The sequence below is a fragment of the Anarrhichthys ocellatus genome, unplaced genomic scaffold (genome assembly GCF_004355925.1).
Source record: "Anarrhichthys ocellatus isolate YVR2014 unplaced genomic scaffold, GSC_Weel_1.0 scaffold144, whole genome shotgun sequence".
Lineage (NCBI taxonomy): Eukaryota > Metazoa > Chordata > Actinopteri > Perciformes > Anarhichadidae > Anarrhichthys > Anarrhichthys ocellatus.
This window is the reverse complement of record NW_022280174.1, coordinates 138,371-163,641: the sequence shown is the minus strand read 5'-3', so window position 1 is coordinate 163,641 and position 25,271 is coordinate 138,371. Positions and strand designations below refer to the sequence as shown.

General features: G+C 42.3%; 2 protein-coding genes across 2 annotated transcripts; both read left to right on the top strand.

Annotated features, from left to right (window-relative positions):
* The first annotated feature begins 6 nt into the window (after positions 1–6).
* On the top strand, positions 7–13,657 carry LOC116400055 (tyrosine-protein kinase receptor UFO). The gene is made up of 13 exons (XM_031877692.1): positions 7–1,184; positions 3,155–3,310; positions 3,934–4,266; positions 4,964–5,153; positions 7,459–7,550; positions 7,988–8,101; positions 9,017–9,097; positions 9,190–9,282; positions 10,334–10,455; positions 11,500–11,609; positions 11,901–12,060; positions 12,196–12,332; positions 12,997–13,657. The coding sequence occupies exons 1-13, from the start codon at positions 536–538 to the stop codon at positions 13,337–13,339; spliced, it is 2,580 nt and encodes an 859-aa protein (XP_031733552.1). The 5' UTR covers positions 7–535; the 3' UTR covers positions 13,340–13,657.
* Positions 13,658–13,734: 77 nt separating this feature from the next.
* rab1ba (zRAB1B, member RAS oncogene family a) lies at positions 13,735–24,502 on the top strand. The gene is made up of 6 exons (XM_031877693.1): positions 13,735–14,235; positions 17,979–18,051; positions 18,149–18,244; positions 19,639–19,734; positions 20,654–20,785; positions 22,178–24,502. The coding sequence occupies exons 1-6, from the start codon at positions 14,222–14,224 to the stop codon at positions 22,370–22,372; spliced, it is 606 nt and encodes a 201-aa protein (XP_031733553.1). The 5' UTR covers positions 13,735–14,221; the 3' UTR covers positions 22,373–24,502.
* Positions 24,503–25,271: the final 769 nt, after the last annotated feature.

The following is a 25,271-nucleotide window of genomic DNA, read 5'->3' as shown; positions in this document are numbered from 1 at the left end:
CCGCGACCCGACCCCGGATAAGCGGTGGAAAATGGATGGATGGATGGCTATAACTAAAAAGTCTATAATCTGCGTTCTAGAATCTGCGTTCTATAATCTGCGATCAGAAAAATTGTTGCTCCACATCCTGCTCCATCAAAGCCTAATTTACACTGAAAACTCACTTAAAGGAGTCAACCAATCATTATCCAATAGCAGGACAGAATAGAGGAGCCTTTAACTTCAAAGGGCAAAAACACACATTTGAAGCACATTTTACAACATGGCCAATCTTTTAACTCTATTATATGGTAAACATTCTAAAGGGCATAACACACATACTTTTGCAATAAACATAAAATACAAAAACTGTTAAGAATACAAAATGGCTCTTACACTGAGCTTTTAGAAAATATCCACTCCTGGCATCGTGAATACGACAAAAATACCAAGGCGGTAAACAAGACCACATTTGAAGGCAGCATCTGTCTTTAACTGAGGTTGTTGAGTCTCCTCCGTGTTCTTGTGTGAACCTGTAGTTTTACGCTTTTCACTGATGTTCTCTTGCATCTTCCCGTCATCGCAGTGGAGTAAGATTCAGCTGAGACTGGGCACACCGAGTCTGGTGCCTGTGCTCCAAGCTTGTGGAAGAAACATAAGGAGAACTATTTTAAGCCAGTGGATGGAGCGGAAAGATGCCCACCATCTACTGATGGATGTTTCATTTGCCCAAGAAGAGGAGCCGTCTGGTCAGCTCGGCCCGCTACAAGTTCACCTGTTTGACACAAACACACTAATCGCAAGATTTCAAGATACTCGGGCTGTCCTGGACCTTCAGACGTCCAAGCCGTTCCCTGAGACATTCTATCTGGAGCAAATATCCAGCTATCTGAACCACAGCCGGGCTTTGAGCCTGGGCTCCGTCAGCAGCAGGGGCTTTCAGCTGGCCCTCTCCTACTCAGGAACATGTGTGATGGTAACATCCATCAGACTGTACTACAGGAGGTGCCCTGACACCGTGGCCCACCTGGCCTCGTTCAATGGGACCGGGGCCGCGTCGGGTCCGTTGACGGGTTCCTGCGTGAAGGGAGCTTTAGAGGTTTTCCCACCTGTTCGAGAGTGTGATGTGGATGGAGTTTGGGGTCCACTGCAGGGGGGCTGTACCTGTGAAGTCGGCCATCAAGTTATGGATGACACCTGTCAAGGTATGGAGATTTACAGTTTATTCAAATTCCAAAAAGGAGCTGTTCTGGCACAACAATCAATACCAGGATACAAATGGATGGCAGAGTTTAAAGTGGCAATAGACATGTTTTTTTACTTTAATTCATCATTATGAAGTAAATGTAATGTAACAGCTATAGAATAATGACACCATCTGCATTTAGATTGGCTCCCTATAAACCTGGCCTGCACTTTGCAGTTCTGTACAATCTCCTGGGAAATAAAGGGTTGAAAAGTTGTTTGTTGCAACTTTCTATGTTGTGACTCGTGACTGTAAAGAATTCTGGTATTAATTAATCAATCGGAGTTTTTTCATGTGGCACTTATCATCTTCCATACACATTTGCATGTTTATTTCTGTATATTCCCAAAAAACTATCATCAAGACATGTTTACATTTTTTTATTTAATTGAAATTCATCGACCAACTTTCGACTTCATTCAACAGTTGTGAAAAGGAAAAAGTCACATCTCACAATGTTTACAATGTCAATTTATGCTAAGTTAAAGTAACTCACATCTGTAAACTGGATCAACTAGAAATTATTGTTTTACAAATTATTATTATTTAAAAAATTTTACTCTACGATTTATTGTGACAAGTTTTAATCCTCATTACAGCTTTAGCTGTACTGCCAGCCATCACAAATAAGATGACAATGTTTCAAAATATCCTAATTCAATGAATTAAATGAACCATCCACTGGACATTTAGTCAACTAAACGTTTTTTCAATGTGCAACAAATTATGATTTGGTTTCTGTATGAGCTGCCACAGATGTCACCATAACATGATAACATTTTATTTTTGGCCAACAAGTAAGTCATGTGCTGAAGCAAACATTTCACAGTATAAGTATCTTCGCAAGAATAATCTTGGATAAATGACTTTCATATCCTCTTCACCATGATCTTCCCCCTTCTCAGTTTGATATATTTCCAGTGCATTGCTCAACAGATATCAGTCTCAACGTCATGCTTACTCTTTGTAAAGACAAAGCCTTGCTGCCTGTGACACCAGAGCATTAATGGATCCATAAACATACTGACAGTTATGCTATTCTTAGGGCCGCACTTAGGATTGGGCTGAACATTATTATTCATTATTCAAATCTCTTTGGAACTATGACTATGCGAAAAAAAAAGAAAAGTCAATAATCCATTTATTACAAAACCAAGTGCAAACTTTTACTGATGTTGTATAGCTGGAATAAGTGAGTATCAAGAAGTGTCGGTGCAGAAATGTCTAAGATATGTTTGTGGTCAATTAAAAAGAGTCGCCATTACATAGTCATAAAGTACTTAGTTTTTACACTGTAAAATGTCCCGGTCACTACATAGCTCACTCACAGTTTTTAAACAGCAAAATTAAGGTTTCCTTATCAAAAATAGCTGATATGTAATCGGATCATAAAGCACCATTCAAACCAGTTCAATTACAGTGTGATCTGAGCAGCTGTAGCTGGGGGTTTGCTGCCTTGCTCAAGGGTCCCTGCCAGATTTATCCTGCAAGGACCGCTAATATTCTGGTTATAAGCCTGCTTCTCTTACCTAAACCTGACCCTATGTTTTCTGTTGGTGAATGTGTTTTTTTGTATTTTGAATAAACTCATCTTTATTGGCAAAAATACAACTTGTGAGCACAGTTATAATATAACCTGCCTAATTGTGGTGCAAGAGGAAATATTTGGATTCATCCTCTGGGGACCATGAATATGCACAGTAAATGTCCTGGCCATTTGGTTATTAGGTCTCGAGACATTTAGGTCCGGATTGAAGTTTTAGACAAACAAATTCACCAAGTTTGCCAGACTCTGCCACTAGTGGAACATATAATTATTTCCATAAAAATGCTGTATCTTACAACTACAAAAAAAACATTACAAAGCTTCTACAAACACCACCAGTATCAGCAGTAGGAAATAAACAATCACCATTTCTGTTTTACCAGCATGTAGGATAGGCTTCTACAAACCAGCCAATGAGAGTGGAGAATGCCGGCTGTGCCCGCTGAATAGCAAGACGCGTGGGGAGGGATCAGAGAGGTGCGACTGTCTGCAGGGTTTCAGCCGCCTGCCAACTGACCCTGATGAGCTGGGCTGCACCAGTAAGAAGCACTGGTGTTCTTCTATTATAAAAAATAATGCATGGGAATGGCCACACATAGGAGCGACTGTGGCTAAGTGGAGAGCAGGGTCGTCCTTCAATCAGAGGCTCGGCAGTTCGATGTGTCATTGAGCAAGACACTTAACCCCAAAATCGCTCCCGTAGCTGTGCCATGAATGAGTTAGTCTGATAGGCAGGTGGCACTCAGCCCCTGCCATCAGTGTGTGAATGGGTGAATGATGACAAGTAGTGTGAAAGTGCTTTGAGTGGTCGGAAAGACTAGAAAAGCGCTAGTACAGTACAGTACATTTACCATTTACCATTTACATTAAAGCCACTATAGTGAATTTGAAAATCTTCAACTTTGGCGCCCCCGCTGGTAGTATCAGGAAAGTGGCAGAAAATAATGGACGCCACTTGTCTAATTATTTTACTTGTCAGTGTCACCCATTTCTTCTGTAATAGATAAAATGCAGTTTGATTATGTATCTATTGTAAAATTGATCAATGGTTGTCTTCCTTCTACTGCACTTGTATATCTTCATCTAATGTGATTCTAATAGCATGTTTTTTGCAGATTTTGCAAAGTCTGATCATGTTATGCTTCCCTGTCTTGTCCTCCAGAGCCGCCCTCTGCCCCTGTGAATCTAACGGCCTATCATCATAATGAATCTGTGCTGATGATGACGTGGGATCCTCCGCATGACTGGGGCGGCAGACAGGAAGTGCAGTATTGCATCAAGTGTGAGAAGGAAGCGGATTCTGGCCGCCGGTGGGAGGCATGTGGGGACGATGTGGTTTTCCTGCCAGACTCGGCAGGGCTGACCAACACATCGGTCAGCATCACAGAACTGAATTCGCAGCGCAGCTACAGACTCTCGGTGCAAGCTCAGAATGACGTATCCACCCTGCGGGGGGTGCCACCTTCATCCTCCGCCACTGTCACCATACATAGATGTACGTAAGCCCGACTAGATGTCGCCAACATGTTAGATAGTCCAGGAAAAGTCAATGAAATATAGGCCACCTCAGGGAAGAGAAAAATAGTTTGAGAGTTCAAATCTGGTTACAGTTCCCAACAGTTAACTTCCCTAATGAGTTAGACTGCTTATTTTTAAAGCAGGACTATGCAACTCAAACAAAACACATTCTTCCCCTTTCAATAGAAAAGTAATAAGCAGCAAAACACACTTTCTCAATTCAGTCCAGGTTTTGTTGCCATGGTCTTACTTTATCTACCAGAGCCGTATCTGGCGTCTCTATGTCACTCCTTTGCATACCAAATATGGTAACTACTGTTACCAAAAAAGTAAAAAAAAAAAAAACATGGCGACGGCCATAATCCAAGATGGCGACGGCAAAAATCACCGTTTTGAGGCTTCAAAACGGCAGTCCAGAAACCAACTGGTGATGTCACAATGACCACATCCACTTCTTATATACAGTTTATAGTCTACACCTAAATGTTTGAAGAACTCATCACCAGATTGCTATGACATTTACTGTACATATTCATGGTCCCAGGAAGATGAATCCTCTGGGTACTATTACAATAAAAACAAAAATCTGAAAGTGCATCTTTAAAGTAAATAGAATGTCGAAAGTTGTCCTGTTGATTTGGGTGCCACAGTGAAAACTTATTTTTTTCGTATAGGGAAAGTTCCACCTGTGGTGATCACTGTGACCCCGGACTTTAACATCTCAGAGCACCAAACAGTGCCGGCTCCTCAGTCGAGTCGGCTCTCCATATGGCTGACAGTCTGTGTTTTATTTGGCGTCCTGCTGCTCATGGCTGTAATCCCCATCGTTGTGTGTGTCCTGCGCAGCAACTACACTAAACTCAGGTAAAGGGACGCTTCCACTTCTGCTTCTTTGGAAATAACTATAGAACATAGTGTACATATAGACAAGTTTCTGAGTCATTGTGACACAATATGAGGAGTAGTTTTTCTGCCAGATCACAAAACTAATGGGTGGAAATGTTCAGTATGCCAAGGAGAACACCTCCTTTCAGCTTAGAGTGCAGAATTAGCTACTGGCATCTAGCTGCCTGGCCGACTTCAGGATTTTGAATAGGTGGTGGATAGTTTTTAGTTAAAGACAGCTCACACTGGGTACTGTGGGTTCACGGTTGTTTAAAGGTGGGAAATTCAGAGCTATTGCCTCCACATTGCTCTCAACATAGCTCCAGCTGAGCCGGCTGCTAATGATTCTAACAGTGCAAACAAAAACAACAGTGCTGACAGCGCTTAAGCTTAGTTTATACTTGCCGTAGTAAAGCTGGCGCAAGGCGCGAATACCACCAAATAATATAACGTAACCAAGGCCGGCGCGTGGGGTTGCAAGTGGTTGCGGCGCTTGGTCGTGCACCTCTGAATTTTTGTGACTTGGCATGCGTGATCACGTGACTTGTCACAAATAGTTCACTGATAAAAACACTATTTAAATGTCTAAGGATTGTACAAAGAAGGCCAATTCGCTTTTAGACGCTTTTTTAAAAAACTTCATTTGAGTAAATATTTTGCAGCCAACTCAAATTGTTTACAGGATACAATCTTTGTTTCCACGTAATCCACGAATATGAGATATGAGTTTACAGATAATTACAATCCCTCCTCGGCATTATGGAGGTTAGATTATGACGTTTTGTCGGTTACACCTACAGTCTATGTTATCTATGTGTTAAACTCATTATCTTTTTGATTCTTCACAATACATTTTATTTGTAAGCCCTCTGGGTTTTTGGAAAATAATGCCACGAACAGCGCAGAGAGTATAAACGCCTCCGTACATACTCGGAGCTAGCACGCCGTATGCTCGATCTATGGTGCCAAGCGCAAGTATAAACAAAGCTTAACAGTGAAAACAATGGCAACAGTGCTGACCGCGCTAACAGTGGTTACCTAATAGTAAACTGGAGGGTGGGCGCTATGCTTATGTAACGGCGCTTCCGCCGTATGAGAGCATTGTAAGGCGGTGGGCGTGTGTTAGCCAGTGGGGCGCAGTCACATGTATTATCGTGCACTTACTGTACATGCACTAAAAGCAGGCCCGGCCGGCCCGGTATGTGAACAGAGCAAAGAGAAGTTTGGATTACAATACGCACACTTCAGTGACTCAGGTAGCATTACTCCAATATATGTTTCTGTTGTTAATAGTTGTTTGCTGCTAGGTTGATGCTCTGAATGCCGTATAGAGCATACCGTTAATGAATATTGAAAATGTTAATTAGGCTTTTTAATCAACGCTATGATGGTCACTTTAATTTAAGTTTAGTTTCAGTTTGTGACTTGGAGACAGCTGAAAATGCATCATGATCTTTCAATGAAAAAACACACAAAAAGGTGTTCAGACTCTTTGCATTATTTCCTGTGGCTGATAAATGATGCTTGAATCCTGCATTGTAAGTTTTTTACGAGTAAGGTGCCAGTTTACACAGCACGCATCTAACATTGCAAGTGTATGCACTAACATAACGAATCAGGAACTCATTACTCATCAAATTTACATTTAAAAAATAATGTTACTTCTTACCAGCAAGTTGCTTCATTACTTCATTACTTAATATTGAAAATGTTCAAATACAAACCATCTCGACACTGAGGCAATGAGTTTTTAATCTCCTGCTGTGCATTCATCCTTGACTGTGTGTGAAGTGGAAACATGACTGTAGTTTCTTTTCGCAATAACTCTCAGTGTACACAAGGGGGAGCTCCACTAACTGTAGACTGCACACAGCAGCATGCTGGGAAACCCATGGGGGAAGATGGGGAAAACATGGAAGGGAGAAAGAGTTACACAATGAGAGGGTTTTCTGTATTATCAAAAATAACTAAAGATATTGTGGCAGACAGCATTGCAAGTTGCTATGTAATTTAATCATATTTCAATATTTCAATCTTATTCTAGAAAATGTCACGGTAATATTGTATTTCAACATATTTTTACCACCAAATTTTAATTTCAGCTGACAGTGTCTGTAGGGACATTAGATAAGAATTTCCCAAAGACAAAATATTACCTATTTTTCAATGACTGTGAACTTGACAAAAATAGTTCTATATTTCCCCATATGTGTGGAAAACCCTCCTACACAATTTAAACATAAGGTGATGATGACGAAACTTAAAGTTATAATTTTACCTACAGGTCTGAACAGGAAGTAGAGCTTTTGCCAATGAATGCTGAATTTTCCTACCGACGTCCACAGGAGGTGGAGGCTGCACCCCAGACGTCCAACTGTAAGCGCCATTTTCCTTTTCTTTCTTTTTTTGTATGTTTGCTCAATGCTTTTGACACAAATCGAATCACATACCAATACGATTTTATCCAGGCAAGATGACAACTTCCAGTTCTAAAAAGTGAAGCCAATGAGGAAGTGACTTAAACTTGCATTATCTCTAATGTCCATCAGGGGGCGACTCCTCTGGTTGTATAGAAGTTTATGAGAAAATGACTCTACTTCTCTCTTGATTTATTACCTCAGTAAACATTGTAAACATGAGTTTATGGTCTCAATCTATAGTTTCAAGTCTTCAATACAGCATGATTGCTCCCACAGATCTCCCCCTGCAGCTGAGCACAGACCATGCCCACTACCACAGCCTGTTTTAAGGGAGCTCAGCATTCATTTTATGACATTTGAGAAGTGAATCCTTTGACTTCCTACTTGTTTCAGCGGTGGAAGGTGTGGTCCAGCTGTTGGAGGGGCTCAGCGGCAGGCTGCTGGCCAGTCTTAAGGAGGTCCTAGTGGAGAGAAACAAGCTCACCCTGGGCAAGGAGCTTGGCAAAGGTCAGTTTATGGTTCCTCAACAACAATGATCCCTTCATAGCCTCCCAATCTGGAATAGTTGTGCAAACTCTCAGTAGGGTGAGTATACTGTAGATGACTTGAACCCTTTCTTCAATACTCCTGATTAGATAAAGCAGAACAGTTGACCTTCATGTAGGAGAACAGCGTTCATGTCCCGTCACAGTCCAGCAGTGAAGGTTTCCTTAAAAATAAGGAACCACTCTCTTTCCCAAAACGTGGGGAAAGTGTTTTTGTAACCTTTAAACCATACCGCAACCATAGTTAAGTTTTCATGATTGTGATCGTTTCCTAACCATACTGCCATAATAATGCATAAAAAAAGTGAACAAGGGACGTTGCTAACTAAATCAAATGCCACTATGCATGGCTGCCAGAATGATCTAAATGGTCAATTAATTTGCAACTACAAAGAGACAATCTTCTTGTGTGAATGATGTTCAATTGAGTGAAAGTTATTGCAATTCATCCAATAGTAGTGGTAGTAAATGACAACATTTTGTCAAAAATTCAGGAGATTAACGAAATATTACGGATACATCCTCTGGGAACCCTCAATGTCTGTACAAAATCCTGTCCCAATCCATCACGTAGATGTAGAAATATTTTACTGAATGAGTTAAACCTTTGACCTGCTGGTTGCACTAGAAGGAACGTAAGGGAATCACCAAGTCATTAGGATTCATCCTCTGGGGACCACGAATGACCAGAAATTGTCATGGCAAGCCATCCAAATGTTGCTGTGACACTTCAATCTTCACTTCAAAGTGGTGAAAAAAAACAAGGGACATTGTTGTCCTTAGAGCCATGCTACCTGATTCTGCATGTTGTAAAAAATACTTGACTTGGGAGTAAAAGTCAGTGATGACATTCAGTCGTTTTTTTTCTGTTCTACAGGAGAGTTTGGCTCAGTCTACGAAGGCGTCTTTACACCGGACGAAGGCGTGGACATCAAGGTGGCCGTGAAGACCATGAGAGGTGTGTCTGAAATCAAACCCATTATCAGAACTCTACTCTGTTACTTCTTATTTTTGTATTTTTTCTCTGACCCACATTTCTCTGACTCATAGTTGGAATCCACAGCCAGGGAGACTTGCATGAGTTTTTAAAAGAGGCAGAGATCATGAAGAACTTTGATCATGAAAATGTGGTCAGACTACTCGGTAAGATTAACTACCTCAGTTTATTCATGTAGTCAGGACGACCATGACTACATGGTCAAGTCGTTTTCGTGTCTGAATCTAACCTAACCATAGTGTTGTCACGTCAACACCATGGTTATGGTTATAATTAGATAGTCCTGATGGGCAGGTGGTACCTTGAACAGTGTATGAATGGGTGAATGATGACATACAGTTTTAAAGTGCTTTGATACATGCACTCTTTCTAGAGTGCATGGGTAAATCAGTAGCTCATTAGATTAGCCACTGCCACATATTCCAGCAAGTTTGCCATTTTGGGGTAATTTGCAACTCAGGTCCACATTTATGGTCGGGTCATGACTTAATATAAAAATGAACTAAGGCCTTAACCAACTTACATACAATTTTTACAAATTTAAAAGCTGAAAACTTCTTTGTCATCATTAAAGCTAGGGTTGGTAATCTTGAGAAACAAGCAAGATTACACTATATTTTTTTATTTGATCCAACATGAAAACCCAGAGCAATGTTGCCAACTCTTCTGCAATGAAAGTAGCGAGCAGCACTAGCTCCAAAAGTTGCTAAATCTAACAAGAAAGTTGCCAAAACAGCAACACTGACAGCCCGGCCTTTCAGGCCTCCCTCCAAAGCCACTCCCCCAAAAATGATCATAATGACCGTAAACAACAAACATGGCTATTGTTAGCACTCACAGCTCTCAAGCTAGCAGCTAGAGGAAGACTCAAGTGAAGCACAATGAGTTCATGGGCAGAATGCAGGCAGGGAGAACAGCAGGTGACCCATCCAATCAATGCATTCGGGCCGAATTAAATGATTGGACGAGCTTGTTACAGTCCTGTGACGGATATCGGATTTTTTTCCTCTTTTTTTTGTCTGAGCATTTGATGCATTGATTGCTGTCAGGGTGAAATGACAATTTCAACAAAAATATCAAAAAGGTTTAAATTGTGTGTCAGTAGATCTGATTTGGGGAAAGTTTGTTTGTTTTTAGAGGCATTTAAAGGTTTCATATTGTACCCACATACTCAGAGTGTGTGTGTTTGTGCTGCAGGGGTTACTCTACAGAGAGAGCAGGACTCTCCTCTGCCTGTTCCTCTGGTCATCCTGCCTTACATGAAACATGGAGACCTGCGCCGCTTCCTCATTGCTACACGATATGGCGATATTCCTATGGTGAGATTCAGTCGGGAGATGCATACACAGATACACAAGGACAAAGATTGCTCCTGATTTTACTCCAAAAAAAGAAGAAAAAAAAGAAAACCATGATGGAGATGGGTTTGGCTTTTTATATGACTCATTTATATGGAAAATGGGATCACATAGATAGATTATTATGGCAACTTCTTTTAGCTCATCTCAATGGATAAGGTAAGCTGAATGGATCAAATTGCCATCCATCATAATGATTTTTACAATTTTGTTTTCAGTTCGCTATCTTTCGTGTTTATTCATTGGTAGGAGTAATGTAGGCTGTCAGCCATCTACAGTCTATGTTATCCAAAGTTGAAGCTGGTCATCCTAAGCTAAACCCAGGAAGTTCACTGTATTTTAAGTCGATAGATGAGAACTTCACCTGTAACCATGGTAACTAACAGGTAACATACCAAAGATGGTGACAGCTCTAGATTCAAAATGCTTATGAGACATAAAAACCAAACCAAACCACAACTCTCTTTAAAGGGCCAGTGTGCAGCATTTTCGGAGGATCTATTGGCAGAAATGGAATATAATATTCATAACTACGTTTTCATTGGTATATAATCACCTGAAACTAAGAATCGTTGTGTTTTCGTTATCTTAAAATGAGCCCGTCATTTCTACTGAGGGAGCAGGTCCTTTTTACTGAGTCATGTTGTATCGCTATGTTGCTACAGTAGCCCAGAAGGGACAAACCAATCACTGGCTTCAGAGAGAGCCTCTCATGTTTCTACGTTACCTGAGGGCCACCATAGTTCTCCAACATGCTTAAGAGAGGAGTAAGTGGAGGGGTATTCAGTTGGTTGCAATCTGCAACCTCACCACTAGATAACACTAAATCCTACACACTGTTCCTTTTATTTTTTTGTAAAACAATCACAAAGATTTGACTTTGGTTAAAAAATGGCATTCTCGTTATCACCCCTCACATTTTTAACATGCTCACATCTGCACATTTGTGTTCAAAATGTTTTAAATTAAATCACGGAACACACCCTTCTCTCCCCCGTCTTCCAGTCTGTGCCCCATCAGAGTCTCCTGCGCTTCATGATCGACATCGCAGCAGGGATGGACTATCTGAGCACGCGGGGGTTCCTGCACAGAGACCTGGCTGCACGCAACTGCATGTGAGTCCATCAGAGGCAGACATTGAGGGGGGGGCTTCAAAATGAAGGACTCCTTGTTCGTATATGACTGTGTCTCTGTCCTCAGCCATTGGTATTCAACTATGGCTGGTATCTGGGAAGGAAGCTGCTCAAAATATAAATAAAGCAGACTGAGGGCCTCAGAGGAGACGCTGTGTGTTGGGACAAAACAAATAACAGAACTCTCAACTTTTGATTTGATCTGACTCCAGAGAGCATTACTTGTGCTTATTATGCTAAATGCATTTGTTAAAACATTTTTTGTATCCACAGGCTGGGCGACGACCTCAGGGTGTGTGTGGCCGACTTCGGCCTGTCCAAGAAAATCTACAGCAGCAATTACTATCGTCAAAAAGTAGCTACCCGTGTGCCAATCAAGTGGATGGCCATGGAGAGCCTGTCTGAGTCTGTCTACACCACCAAAACTGACGTGGTGAGTCCAAGCTTCGTGGAGTATCACTTTATTCAGACGGTCACACCATCAACGGCTCATTTCTGGGTTGTGATATTGACTGAACGTCTGAATTTGTCCACTGAGAGTGTGATTTTTCGTCCCTGTCCTCTTTAGTGGTCGTTCGGGGTGACCATGTGGGAGATTGTGTCCCGGGGGAGGACTCCCTATCCTGGAGTTCACAACCACGAGCTGCTGGAGCTACTGGTGTCCGGACACAGGCTCAAACCCCCCGAGGACTGTGACCACAGGCTGTAAGTTCCTGTGCCGGTTCAGGGTCAATCCTGGTTATAAAAAATAACAGAAAGCTGGGCGTACCAGAAGTTAATTATGTTAAATATATGCTATGCATTAGTATATCTTAATATATAGGGACTATTTCTTTGACAGAGACATCGTTACCTATTGCCATACCTAATGGGCTGCAGCTGTTTGAAATGTCTACCATCGAAAAGTGAACATTTCAGGGCAATATAAAAGGAAGCATGTCAACATATCAATTTAATTATTTAAACTTATTTGTAGGTGAGGTATTTACAATGACTACAAGATGAAAATACGTATACCTGTTTAACTTCTAACTCTCATTTTTAAGTTTTAATGCAAATACCAAATATATTTATTACTTTATTGCATATTTATTAATTGTTCATGTATTCCAGTTGTATTTTCTCTCATACCTGATTCTTTAGTTTTAAGTTCAATACATCAATAAATAAATACATAAATATACTATACTTTTCCCCCAGACTTTTCTGATAAATTAAATATCACTCAACACAAAGATGAAAACCTGTAACGGCGGGTTGCACATTGATATTGCTGTGTCTTAAGCCATGGGGGTTATTGTTGTACAGTAGTTGCACATGCCTCACACTGCCTCCTCCCTCTCCTTCCTCCATCTCGCCTCAAACACAGTTATGAAGTCATTCAGAGCTGCTGGGACAAGGAGCCGAGCCGTAGGCCCGACTTCGGGGAACTGGGTGAGATGCTGAAAGGTCTTCTGTCGGAGCTGCCAGCGCTGGAGGCCAGCCAGGAGGCCGGCTACATCAACCATGGCCTGGAGGTCGCTGCTGCTGCTGCCGCTGCCGCTGCCGCCTCTCAGGATCCTCAAACAGATTCTGAAAGAAGATGGGAAAATGTCTACCAGCCTAGTCCTGTGGGTGCTGCTGCAGCCAGAGATGACAATGGGGAAGTAGAGGATGGCTACCTTAAATATATTGCTGCTGCCGCAGCAGATAAAGGGGGCAACGATCACTAAAAACAACTGTTTTTACTAAATGAATTGTTGTACCTAAAGTGGACCTCTCATGAACTGTGTCGACAGAGAGGCAGAGATGTGTGGTACTAAATATGGAAGTTGACATAGAATGAGCGACAGGAACTAAATGTTGTTTTGCACTTTTTAAACTTTTTCTATATCTGTTTCAAGAAAGTATCTGTTACTAGAAAAGATATACAAGTTTATGGAGGTCCATTCCTTTATTCTATGAAATACATGAAAAAAGTCAACAATATTGTCACAAAGTACACTGATCTCATGAAAATGATAAATTGCAATACAGCATAATAGAACAAATTTGACATTGAATTTAATTTTGAATATGTTCGTGAAAATCTTGCCTCATTGATATTGAGTTGACCTTTGATAATCATGGCAATTGTATTTGTGTTTGCATCACCCAGACATTTTGCTGTGAAACAGTATATGTTGTTGTCGCCAATGAGTGCAGGGTACGTAACGTCAGTTGTTGATTTGACCTGACTTGGTATGATAAACTACAAATCCCAGCACCGCCCTAATTGTGGATTCGTCCTGTTTTCTGAGTAGCGACACGTCACCTCACGTCACTACCGCACCTGCGCAGCCATCTTGAGCCGCTAGCAAGCAACGGGCACAGAAAGGCAAAAAAACAGGAGTAAAATACAACAGCCTAACCTGAGGAAACAGGGATACGTCCGCTAGAATCAAGGACATATGAAACAATAAAGGTCGAACACAGTGGAACGACCACGGGACAATAACGGAGACGGTAAAACAGCCATCTAAGTGCCTCGGATACCCGGACCTACAAGTCATCTTTTTCGCCGGAATAGGACGGAAGAGTCGAGTCGCCGACAGAAAAACATCCAGAGTGAAACCATGAATCCAGAATAGTGAGTCACATTTAACGCTCCATTGTGAGGCGGCTGCTGTCGACTGCAGTTAGAAGTCGTTATATGTTGGTGTGGGTTGTTGTGTAACCTTCTATTAATAATGCAGGCTAATCGTGCTGTCGATACATGTATTGTTAAACATTAGCTAACGTTCGCTGACTCCCGTGAACAGGGCGCGGACGGCTTCTCTTAATGTGTCAGTCTCGCGGACGTGTTTTCTTTAAAACGTCAGCTGACAGTTTTGCTCGTGCCTCACCGTGTCGGCTGTGGCACGCGACCTTTTCACGGGACAAATAGTCCAGTGTGTAAAACCAGTGAGAAAATGGTCAGAATAAAGTCTAATGAAGACCTTTAGCTTGACATTAACGTTACATGAAGTAATGTAATTAACAGATGTACCTGTATCCTCCATTGAGAGCCTAACGCTAGCCTGTTTTTTCAGGGTAGTTTTTTCATGGACACAGGGTTGTCGCCTGTCTACACACCGGTGCATAACGTGATTGTACGTACACCGTTCAGACGCCCGGTGACGTTACTCTAAATTAGCCATAAGTGCGTTTGGTTTCTACTTTTGTAAAATTCCAGTTATTAGAAATGTCTTCCGGTTTACAACAATGCTTCACGTTACGATCAGAGTGGACTATTGGCATGTCAATGATTTGTAGATGTACTTAACTACTTTTGGTATTTCTAGCTATTTCGTTAAAACGTGGTTAGCAGGTCCTTATGTTGAATGATGTCGTACCTGCTATGTATGCTAATTTCGCGGATAAAATACTCTGCGCTGCGCCGCTTGTCTGGGCTATTGCTACATGATATGGCAGTGTAGCAGATGTTTGACGGGTGTAGCAGATGTTTGACAGCCGACCTGCTGCCCTGACATGAGAGGAACACCCGCTTGTCATCGAATCTGTCAGCCGGTGCTGAAAGCAGAGACTTCCCTTTGAGTCCTGATGGAACCCTGTCTAACTAGCTCAGCTAACGCTTCCACTCCCTTGGCAGACAACCATTGTTTGTCAGTATGTTTGCTTTATATCCCTGTCTGTCGTTAGATATGCCTTTATACCACCTACTGTTACACACTGAATCGTAGGAGTGCATCTGGTTGGGGCATTCTCAAATATTTGGTGCCACTTTCTAGTAAAGCACATGTAACTAATAGATGAATTAAAGGTTAACAAATCATTAACAATGCTTCATAGAGCACTCATAAAAACATTTTACTATTGTTTATTCTCCTCCAGCATTACAGGTAACTCTTAAGTTAATCAGGAAACGTCTCTCCATTGGATCATTTGACTACATGTCTTGTTCAAAAAGGCAGCAGAGCATTTGGACGACAATCCAATTAGTAACAGCTTATTAACATCACCAACTGCAGACCCGACTTAATAGCTTGTTATTAAAACCCCTCTGTTTATGACTAATCTATTTATAACTGCAGACCCTGTTGCTAAAAACAGGTATTTCATTGCTCAATATAAACAGTACGCTTTTATTATTCAAGCCAACGTTCTGGAATGCCTCAATGTTTGTTGTCTTAACACGACGATTTACAGTTTTGCTTTAATAAAACGGGGCTTAAAAAACAAATACAACAATGATGGATGATCAAGCGATGTCCGACCAGAGAAAGAAAACTGCCGGAGCATTTGGTGACAATCTTGAGTAGTTTTTAGTGTTTTATACTGCAGAGCAAGTCAGTCAGTACTCCAGAAGGATGGAGGCTCCATACCCACCTGGCCTATGATAAATCTGTGACAGCCTGCAACGTTTTAATGCTGCATTTAATACTAATGTTTTACGTTAGCATTGTCCTGATTATCTACTATTTAGTATCGACTGAAGTGTGTCTGTTAAAAGTTGGCTTCTTATCTCAGATTCATGATCTTGTTTATGTATTCTTTTATCAGTTTTAGATTTAAATAATACTTTTGCTAATTTCATTAGTTGTTCACAGCACTGACTTTTAAAAGGTCTTTTTTGTTTGCCATGTTTGGTCACCTTATCTTTTGATTGAATTAAGATACTACGCAGTCATGCGTCAGCTGAATAATGGAAATGACTTAAAGAATAAAAGCTTTATCACAGTAACTGAACAAATCCCCACAGTCAAACTACTTAATTTGCTTCACCATTGTCCCAGATACCCGTGAGCGTGCTAGTAAACAAACCAACGCACATGCAGCGTTGTCTGGTTCCAGTTCTGACTGCAACAGTGATATTTAAAATATCACTCAGGCTACAAATACTAAAAACAGCTATTTTATGGGGGCATGTTTTGCTGTCCCTATTTATTTAAATGTTACAAAAGTGGTTGCCACTGATGGAAACCTTCACTCTCTAGTCCTCCTTGTACAGGCTTTTTTTCCATTATTTTGAACATTTAACATTTGAGAACTTTGGCTTTTTTTGTTAAAAGAAAAAAAAATGTTGAAAAACCTATCATAATCCTCAAAGTAAGGAATCAGAGAATGTAACCTTTTTGTGTCAAAATAAAACTGAAAGTTTCAAATGAAACACTGCTCTACTTATTAACTCATCACCACTTAACTGCCTTTTTCTTATCACTGAGTTGAAGTACAAACGAGGCGATGCAGTCATGGTGCTGTTGAATGAGTGATACCTGATTGACCAGTCCTGGTGGCCCTCAGCAGCGGTCCACATCAACACCATCCACAGCTGTGTAGAAATGTGAACTGGGCTGATTGCAACAGTGCTGTTGATCAAATGTTAGTGGGGTTTTACCAGCTGATTGAGTGTCAGGCGTGATACATGACAGGTGTCAGTTTTCCTGTGACACAAGAACAGCAGTGGCGTTGGGCAATCCTCTCCAGCTGTCTGTCCTGTGTGTCAAATTCATGTGATGTTGTTTAACTCTCAGTGATTGGGGGGGGGGGGGGGTTCCATCATTTCGGAAGAACCTGCCTGTAATAGGAGTGAGCATCAGACCTCATTCCAGGGCCGGATCAGATTGCTGGAGTGGCCCCGGGGCCCACATGTGAAGTGTGTGCTTGGCCCCTGTTAACCCTGCCATTCTGACAGTTCAGTTTGTGTATGGATTACTGCCCGGCCATGGCATTGTTTTACTCTTGACTTTTTGCTGAATTGCAAACAGTAGTTGGACAAAAACTAACTTCTATACTCAAGGTCCCCTCACAAGTTTTTTTTCTGGAGCTTTTAAACGCAACATCTGAGAAAGCTCCAGAAAAGATATTAAATGGATCTTAAGTTAAGACTTTTTTTCGTCAAAACAGAAATTATTTTTGGAAAATACGACATTAAAGGTATTGTTTTTTCAAGACGATCCTAATAGTTGATATAATGCCTATTTTAATGTATTGTTATTTGCTGAAGTCCAGCCAACTCTGTCATACTGTACTCTTTACTGCACTGACCTTTGAATGTCTGTTCTACTCCTAGTTCTACAACCCAAAGCAACTGTGTGTGTGTGTGTGTGTGTGTGTGTGTGAGTGTGTGTGTGCAAAGCATAAGATATCCTCTCCCTCTGATGTGTTGACAAATGTTAATTTGTTCCACCGCTGAAAATAGTCCCATAAATGTATATTTCCTCCTTTCTCAGTAACTGTTACTAAAGTGACCAGCTGTTTCAGGAAAATACTGAGGCTTTGTAAAAAAACAAAACTAAATTTAATCAAATAAAAGTGTTTTTAAGCATATTCAGTAGAAACCAATGGTCTTGTAGCTGAGACCTGTGCTAACCTGGATTGTTCTTCCTTCAGTGACTACCTGTTCAAGCTCCTGCTCATCGGAGACTCTGGAGTAGGAAAGTCCTGTCTCTTGCTCCGCTTCGCCGTAAGTAGCTCCGTCTCACCCTCCAAGACACATTTTTCCTTCACTGTCGGCCTCTAAATGTCCCGGTTCCAACCACGACCTGTCTCCCTCTCCGCAGGACGACACCTACACTGAGAGCTACATCAGCACCATCGGAGTGGACTTTAAGATCCGCACCATCGAGCTGGACGGCAAGACCATCAAACTACAGATTGTGAGTGCACACACACACACACATATTGAGACCGAGCCGTAACTGTATCCTGGTTTTATTTAAGGGAACAGGCTCTGCCATCCCAAACACAACCAGTTTGTAAAGCAGACACACTCTAACTCTGCTCACACTATACACTCCTGGTCAGTTTTTTCGTTTTCTTTGTTCAACTTAGGGTAAAACACTGTGCTCTGTCACTCTTTTACCCAGCCGTCCAATCACAGTGTTGAAACAGATTCATTGTTGACAGAGAAATCATTTAACCTGCATGTTTGTATGTAGCCAATTAAATACATAATATTCATTATTTCAATGTAAACTCAGCAAATCATTATTATTCAGGAAGATTATATAAAACAGGTAGCCCTCCATATTTCTCTCTAGCCTCCCATCGCCTGAAGCTTTAAGAACTTTGTGAGGCTTCAGTACTAGGTTCCTCTGTGAGTTTCCGATGTATTCTCAAGCTGGTACTGGTACTGGTACTGGTGTACAGCCCACTGACTCAAGCAGACCAATCCCGTTAGACCGCTCTGCCTCCAACCCCTAAAAGCACCTGATACTTAGATTTAGTATAACTTCCTCAGCAGCACTCAGATTTATTTCCAGGAACTCCCTTCAAGAGAGGTGACATGACAATAACTACAGGTATAATCATTCAGTGCTGCTTGTTCAAAATAAGCTTTATTTATATTGCTCAATTAGATCTACAAAGTCTGAGGCCACCACAGGATTATTGTGAGGCCCACATTAATGTTGGACATGGACGTATGCACGCCTGGATCTCCCGTGTGTCCAAGTGTGCAACATTATTAAATGGGGTTTAAGAAAAGTCCGACTTGGCTATGAAAGACCTGCTTCATTAAGCAGGACCTCCCTAAACTAAGTCACGTTGATCGGATTGGATTCGTGCTGTCAGATGAAGCAGCGCTCACATCAAATCATCGATGGCAGGAAGTCGGCCACAAAAGAATCCACTGTGTCCCTCACAGGCACAGAAATAGAGCTGCTAATACTGTTAAGAGTCCGGCATATACCTGCAGCCTCAACTGCCAACTACATAAAAGCATAAGTTAATTTTTTTCTGCTCCATAAATACTTTAGATCAAATAAAAGCCTCAAATGATAGTGTTGTGGTGAGCGGGAACAAAGAACACCAAGTCAGCTGTACTCTATTAGCTCGTAAATGAATGTGGTGGACTCAGTGTAATGTGCATCAGTAACGTCATCGTGACACGCTGCTCCCAACAATAGATGAGATGACATTGCCTGAAGGGTTCCTGGAGTTGTTATTTATTTGTTTATTCCGATTCTTTATGAAATGGTGTTTTGTGGTATCGATTTCTAATCCTTTCTCCCTTGCGGTCGTTTTCTGTCTCTGCCCGTCTCTCTCTCAGTGGGACACTGCTGGTCAGGAGAGGTTTCGCACCATCACCTCCAGTTACTACCGCGGAGCCCACGGCATCATAGTTGTATATGATGTGACGGATCAGGTGGGTTCAGAGGAGGAAATGACTCCGACACTTTATCATAGCTTAGTTTAGTTACTTTGTCCTTCGTAACAATAAATAAATGTGTTGCGGTTCTGTCACCAGCTGTGTTCCACTGTTAAGGTGTTAATGTGTGAAGTGTTTCTGCTCCCAGCATGATATATAGAGCTAATTAAAAAGTATATTCATTTTAATCTGATTTTAGCTTTTAGGAATCAACTACCCTTAAAACAAACTTTACTTAAAGGGACAGTTCACCCTAAATTCAAAAATACATGTTTACCTCTGACCTGGAGTATTTATTAATCCAGATATATTAATGCTCTGAACGACGTATATTGCTCGTTTTAATGTTTACATCTCGCGCTGTCACGAGCCTCTCGTCCATGAGTAGACGCACGCTTCCTTCTGCGCGGTGATGCAGTTGGCAGCGGTGTAGTTCGGTAGAAAGAAAATAGTTCCGACATGAAACTGCTCACAACGAGGTCTGTGGCTTGTCATGAGTAACAGAGTTATGGTTTTGTGGAGAGAGACGTTGCTGTTTAGTTTTTCTAATTTATATTTTTGACGCTTTGAGCAGCACAAGCTGAGTATAGTTCCTGTTATGTTGGAGAGAAGGCAGACATCTCTACGGCCGATATATCTCCAACACTTGGCGACTCGCACCAGCTGCTCTCTATATTGGTAAATAGTAGTACAGGTGAGAGGAACAATGTGTGTTTTTGATTTGTGGGTGAACTGTCCCTTTAAATTAGGAGAATACTTCTGCAGAAGTCATGATCTTGTCCGACTTCATTTATGAGACAAACTAAAAAGAAAACCCTTTGATTGATTGTGAAATGCAAACTACTATTCCCTCTGCACAGTCACATGGTGTTAAACCGCTGTAAACTGACCCGCTCACGTTCTCGTCACCACGCAGGAGTCCTATAACAACGTCAAGCAGTGGCTTCAGGAAATCGACCGCTACGCCAGCGAAAATGTCAACAAGCTGCTGGTGGGCAACAAGTGTGACCTGACCACCAAGAAAGTAGTGGACTACACAACAGCCAAGGTACGGCTGCTTCCTAACAACAAGGAAGCAGTCTTTCTGTTACAGAGCGAAGCCCGTTTTAGACTATTCTTTTGATCGGTTAATAAGTTAATAAGCCATAAGTCACTGAAAAACATTTCGGGTATTGCAATTATCTATCTCTAATGATAAATTCAGCATTATGTACATTAACACACTCATCGTCTCCTGAAAACTCCTGAAAAGACGTTTCCCTTTCTAACACATGTACTAGCTTCTACTTTGCCATCTTTGTGATTGCTGTAAAGCTGCATGAGTGGACACTTCCTGCTGACCTTTCACATTAAAAGCCCACAAGGAAAAATACGGATTATGCCCATTGCACTACTAGAGGTCTTATAATGTGAAACAATTGGACTGTCAACGTAATGAATGAAGCTTGGAAGCTCTCAACTATTCAATTCTTTCTGTGAGACTGGACCAGCGAGGACGACGGTATTTAGACCGTTAAGGGTTCGTGCCATCTGTCCATTATTTTCTCAATTAAAGGGAGACACTACAGGAGAATGCAGTAAAGAAATGAACGAATAGATATCACAATGACTCTTTCCCAGTCGATTACTTACATTAAGACATTACGTATTTATAGTATTAGAAGTTTTCTGAAAATATGTTTAAATGTGTAAATGAGGCATTTCATATCGCATAAAAGATGTGCTTATTTGCAAAACTTCCGAAACGCATATCTGAACTTGGTGTAATGGGTTTTTACAGAGGGCATCTCTCTGCATCACTCTATAAATCATACAATACTGTCAACAGACCTTTAATATATATTTACGCCATGTTTTAGTAATAGAATGTTGTATAAATCAGGTTATGGATGATATACGAACAAACCCCTCTGTAATAACTGAGATTTCAATCTCAGTCTGAGAAAACACTCATGAATTGTTAAATTCTATTTCAGGTGAATAGGGAAAAAAAATCACTTCCCCCCCAATTGATTACCGACATTAAGACAATACCTTTGCTTTACAAGGTTTCTCAAATGTTATGTTTGAAATGAGGCATTATCTAATGGTAACTTTTGGTGAATTTAGTAGAAGTCTACAGGCGCAAAGAGACAAAGTAGTGAAATAAACACCTAAATGAGTGTTTTGGATGCTTTTTTTCACCACAATGTTTCTGCCTGTAGTGTCTCTTAATAGTAAACAGAAAAACCCCACAAGAGCATCAACTACACGTGTGTGCTGGCAGTCCTCCACAGTAGTGCGTCTGTAACTGTGCGTCTGTAACTGCGCGCTTCTGTAACTGTGCGCGTCTGTAGCTGTGTGAATCTGTAACTGCGTGCGTCTGTTGTCGGTCTGACAGAGACTCTCCCCTCTCTGTTTTTAATGCACACTTTAACTACAAGCTTCTTTTCGTTGGCAGGAGTTCGCCGACTCCTTGGCCATCCCCTTCCTGGAGACGAGCGCCAAGAACGCCACCAACGTGGAGCAGGCCTTCATGACCATGGCCGCGGAGATCAAGAAGCGCATGGGCCCCGGGGCCACGGCCGGCGGAGACAAGCCCAACCTAAAGATCGAGAGCACCCCCATCCGGCAGTCTGGAGGGGGCTGCTGTTAAGAGACCCCCTTGCCCCCCCCCCCCCCCCCATCACCACCCCCCTCCACCATTTCCACTGAATTCTCCCTTTCTGTGGTCCCTCCCATGATCTCTGTCACTCCCTCACCGCACCGTTCCCCCAGAAACACCCTGTTACCCAGACTCCCTGAGTGACGGTTGGCCCAACAGAGGAGTAACCTGTTAGTGTTTAGATTAGTAAACAGATTGAAACTTTACAAGGTTCATTTGGGGCACCCATCAAACAACCGAGAGAGGAAAGCTGTGAGGGAGGGACAGACGCCAAGGCTAACAGGACAGAAAGAAAACGGACTGGGGGGGGGGGGGGGCAGATGAAGATTAGGTTTTTGGGGAGGAACAGGTTAAAAGAGATTTCAGCCTTTTGGCCAAATTCTCGTCAGGCTGCGTCTGTCTTTGTTGATCTCATTTTAGGTCCAAACTGGAATTATTTACCTACACACACACACACACACACACACATTTTCAGTGTGCTCGAGTCACACACTGTAGGAAGCATCATCTCTATTTATTGATGAAGGCCCATTCGGTGAGGCTCCATCCGTCATCCTCCTCAGCCTCCACGCTCACTTTCTTAAGATGTGTTCAGACGGGATGCAAAGGGACTTTTCGCATTACGTCATTCAGGTGAATTTGAGCCACATACCTGATCTCCTGCACTTGCTGTGGGTGAAATCTTATTTATGCCCACTCAAGACTTTCCACTGACTTTGCACGTCCCGTCCCGTCTGAACACACCTTTCTAAGCTTCTGTTTAGATGGAAGCAGTTAAGGGAATAAAAAAAGAGGTCGCTTTTACAACTCTTCACATTTAGCCAACCGCTGCATTAAGTGAGCATGATTGTCGGATTAAAGGTGTGCCGTGGGAAAAAGGGGTTTTAAGATGCTGTTAGAAAATCCGGCAAGCATTTCATTTGAAGCGTATTAAAGCGGCAAAGAGAAATGTCTTTCCAGAAACAAGCTAGGCAGCGCGGTGACCACTCGCGCGGCTAGTTAGCGAGCCACAGCGGGCTAACTTCTAACCAGTTCGCATAGCCAGCTAGATGCAAGTTAACACAGTTTACCCAAGAGACCAATTTGTACCATCTTGTCTGCAGACTGTCTCTTTGTGAGGGAGCTAACGCGATAGCTAACGCGATAGCCTGACCCGATGTCTGACTCTTTGGCTCTCTGTTCCCTCTGAAGTCAGAACTGCCAACACGGTTTAAATTGATGTCAGAAATTCACCACAGTTGATTTACAGAAAAGCTTTGTGCAGATTTACTTTGCGGCTATTCAGCTGAAATAAATCAGTTTAGTCTCAAAAGGTTTCCGTCACACATGCTGGGGTGATCCAGGCCTCTGAACCTGTAATGAGATCACATACAGCAGCACAGACTCACTGTAGTAGTAGTAGTTGTAGTTGATTCCACAAATAGAGCTGGGCTGGAGGCGGTGGTTGTGAGAGCTGCAGTATACGTTGTTAGTTTTGTAGTCTTCATTTAATCTATAAAAGAAAGCAATGTGACAAAATGCTGTAACATTTAGCACAGCCACTTCCTGGAATGACACTAAATATTACAGTCCAGGGGCAGATAACACTGCACAGATGAAGAAGAGTGAGGGGGGGGGGGGGGGCACTCAGTTTAACTTAAAGAGAAACGATTGGCAAAATCCTGCATATTCTTACAATGACTTATTATTGTCGTGGTTTATATTGGTTTTTTTTCATTTTTATTTTTCATACTGATTTTACAATAACCCAAAGCTCTCGTGTTCCGTATGTGACGGAGGAGGTTTCAGGACGTCACTACATTCTTGCTTGTTTGCAGATGAAGCCGAGGAGGAGACGTGGTGTGGGTGTGTCTGTCGGCTGAGGATGGATGTGTGTGTGTGTGTGGGGGGGGGTCCTTGTCCCTCTCCTGTGCATCGGAAGCTTTAGTGTTCCAGTTTGTCGTTTCTTGTGTATTCCTTCTTCTTACATTTCAGTCCTTAACACCAATGACTCCGTTCAAATGAACGAGGAAGTGTGTTTGCGTTTTCAGACGCTGTCGGAGGATTGGAGCTCTTCTGAAGTAGACTGAGGCCTTTACAGTCAACAGGACGGGTGGTTTAACATTTGGACACGGGAAGACTTCCTCTGTCCTGTGGCAATTCTAGCTGTATTTTTCACCGTCCTCATCACTAGAATAATGTTATTTCACTTGAGAGGAGCAACAGTTGTTCTCAACGTTTATGTGAACAGGACTTGAGGTTCTGTTTGGATCGGACACAGGCTGCATGGTTGGCGTGGTAACAGTGTTTACGTGCCTGGAGCTCTGAAGCGGCTCATAGCTGTCGGGCCTCAGCCCTGTCTCCAGGGAAATGGGAAGGGATGTGAGGAGGAGAGCGTCCCTTGACCTTACAGAGGTACTAAAGTAGCATCAGGGCCTTCTGAGAACTCTTCTATTGGTCTCGGCTATCTGTCAGGGAGATCCACGCTGAGCAGAAGCTGCTCCATAGTCGGTTTCATCACTTGTGTTGTGTTCGGGGGGCATTGCGGAGGTTCAGGGACTGACTGGTCTTGGTTTGTTGACTGGATATGAACTCCCACCTCCCCCCCCCCCTTCCAGCCAACCGTGTCACTGCAACTCGACAAATTCCTCGAGATCCTCCCCGACTCGCCCCTCCGCTGAGATAGGGGAGTCTGGCCCAGGCTCCTGTAACACCAACACAGTTCTCCTGAGACCTGAATACAGACGAGGCCACATCGTGTTGACAACAGTAGCCTCCCCCCACCTGTGACACCGCGTCACTGATTGATGCTCGGTCAGAAGACAGAGTGCTGTGACACTGATGATCGGCATCACCTGGAGTCCGTGTGTGTGTGTGTGTGTGTGTGTGTGTGTGTGTGTGTGTGTGTGTG

Excerpts from the sequence above, each read along its gene's own strand:
- rab1ba (XM_031877693.1), top strand. Across the intron at positions 18,052-18,148 it reads GTCTCTTGCTCCGCTTCGCC|GACGACACCTACACTGAGAG; the intron begins GTAAGTAGCTCC and ends CCCTCTCCGCAG. Across the intron at positions 19,735-20,653 it reads TATATGATGTGACGGATCAG|GAGTCCTATAACAACGTCAA; the intron begins GTGGGTTCAGAG and ends GTCACCACGCAG.
- LOC116400055 (XM_031877692.1), top strand. The coding sequence starts at position 536 with ATGTTCTCTTGCATCTTCCCGTCATCGCAGTGGAGTAAGATTCAGCTG. Across the intron at positions 4,267-4,963 it reads CACTGTCACCATACATAGAT|GGAAAGTTCCACCTGTGGTG; the intron begins GTACGTAAGCCC and ends TTTTTCGTATAG. Across the intron at positions 9,098-9,189 it reads GGCCGTGAAGACCATGAGAG|TTGGAATCCACAGCCAGGGA; the intron begins GTGTGTCTGAAA and ends TCTGACTCATAG.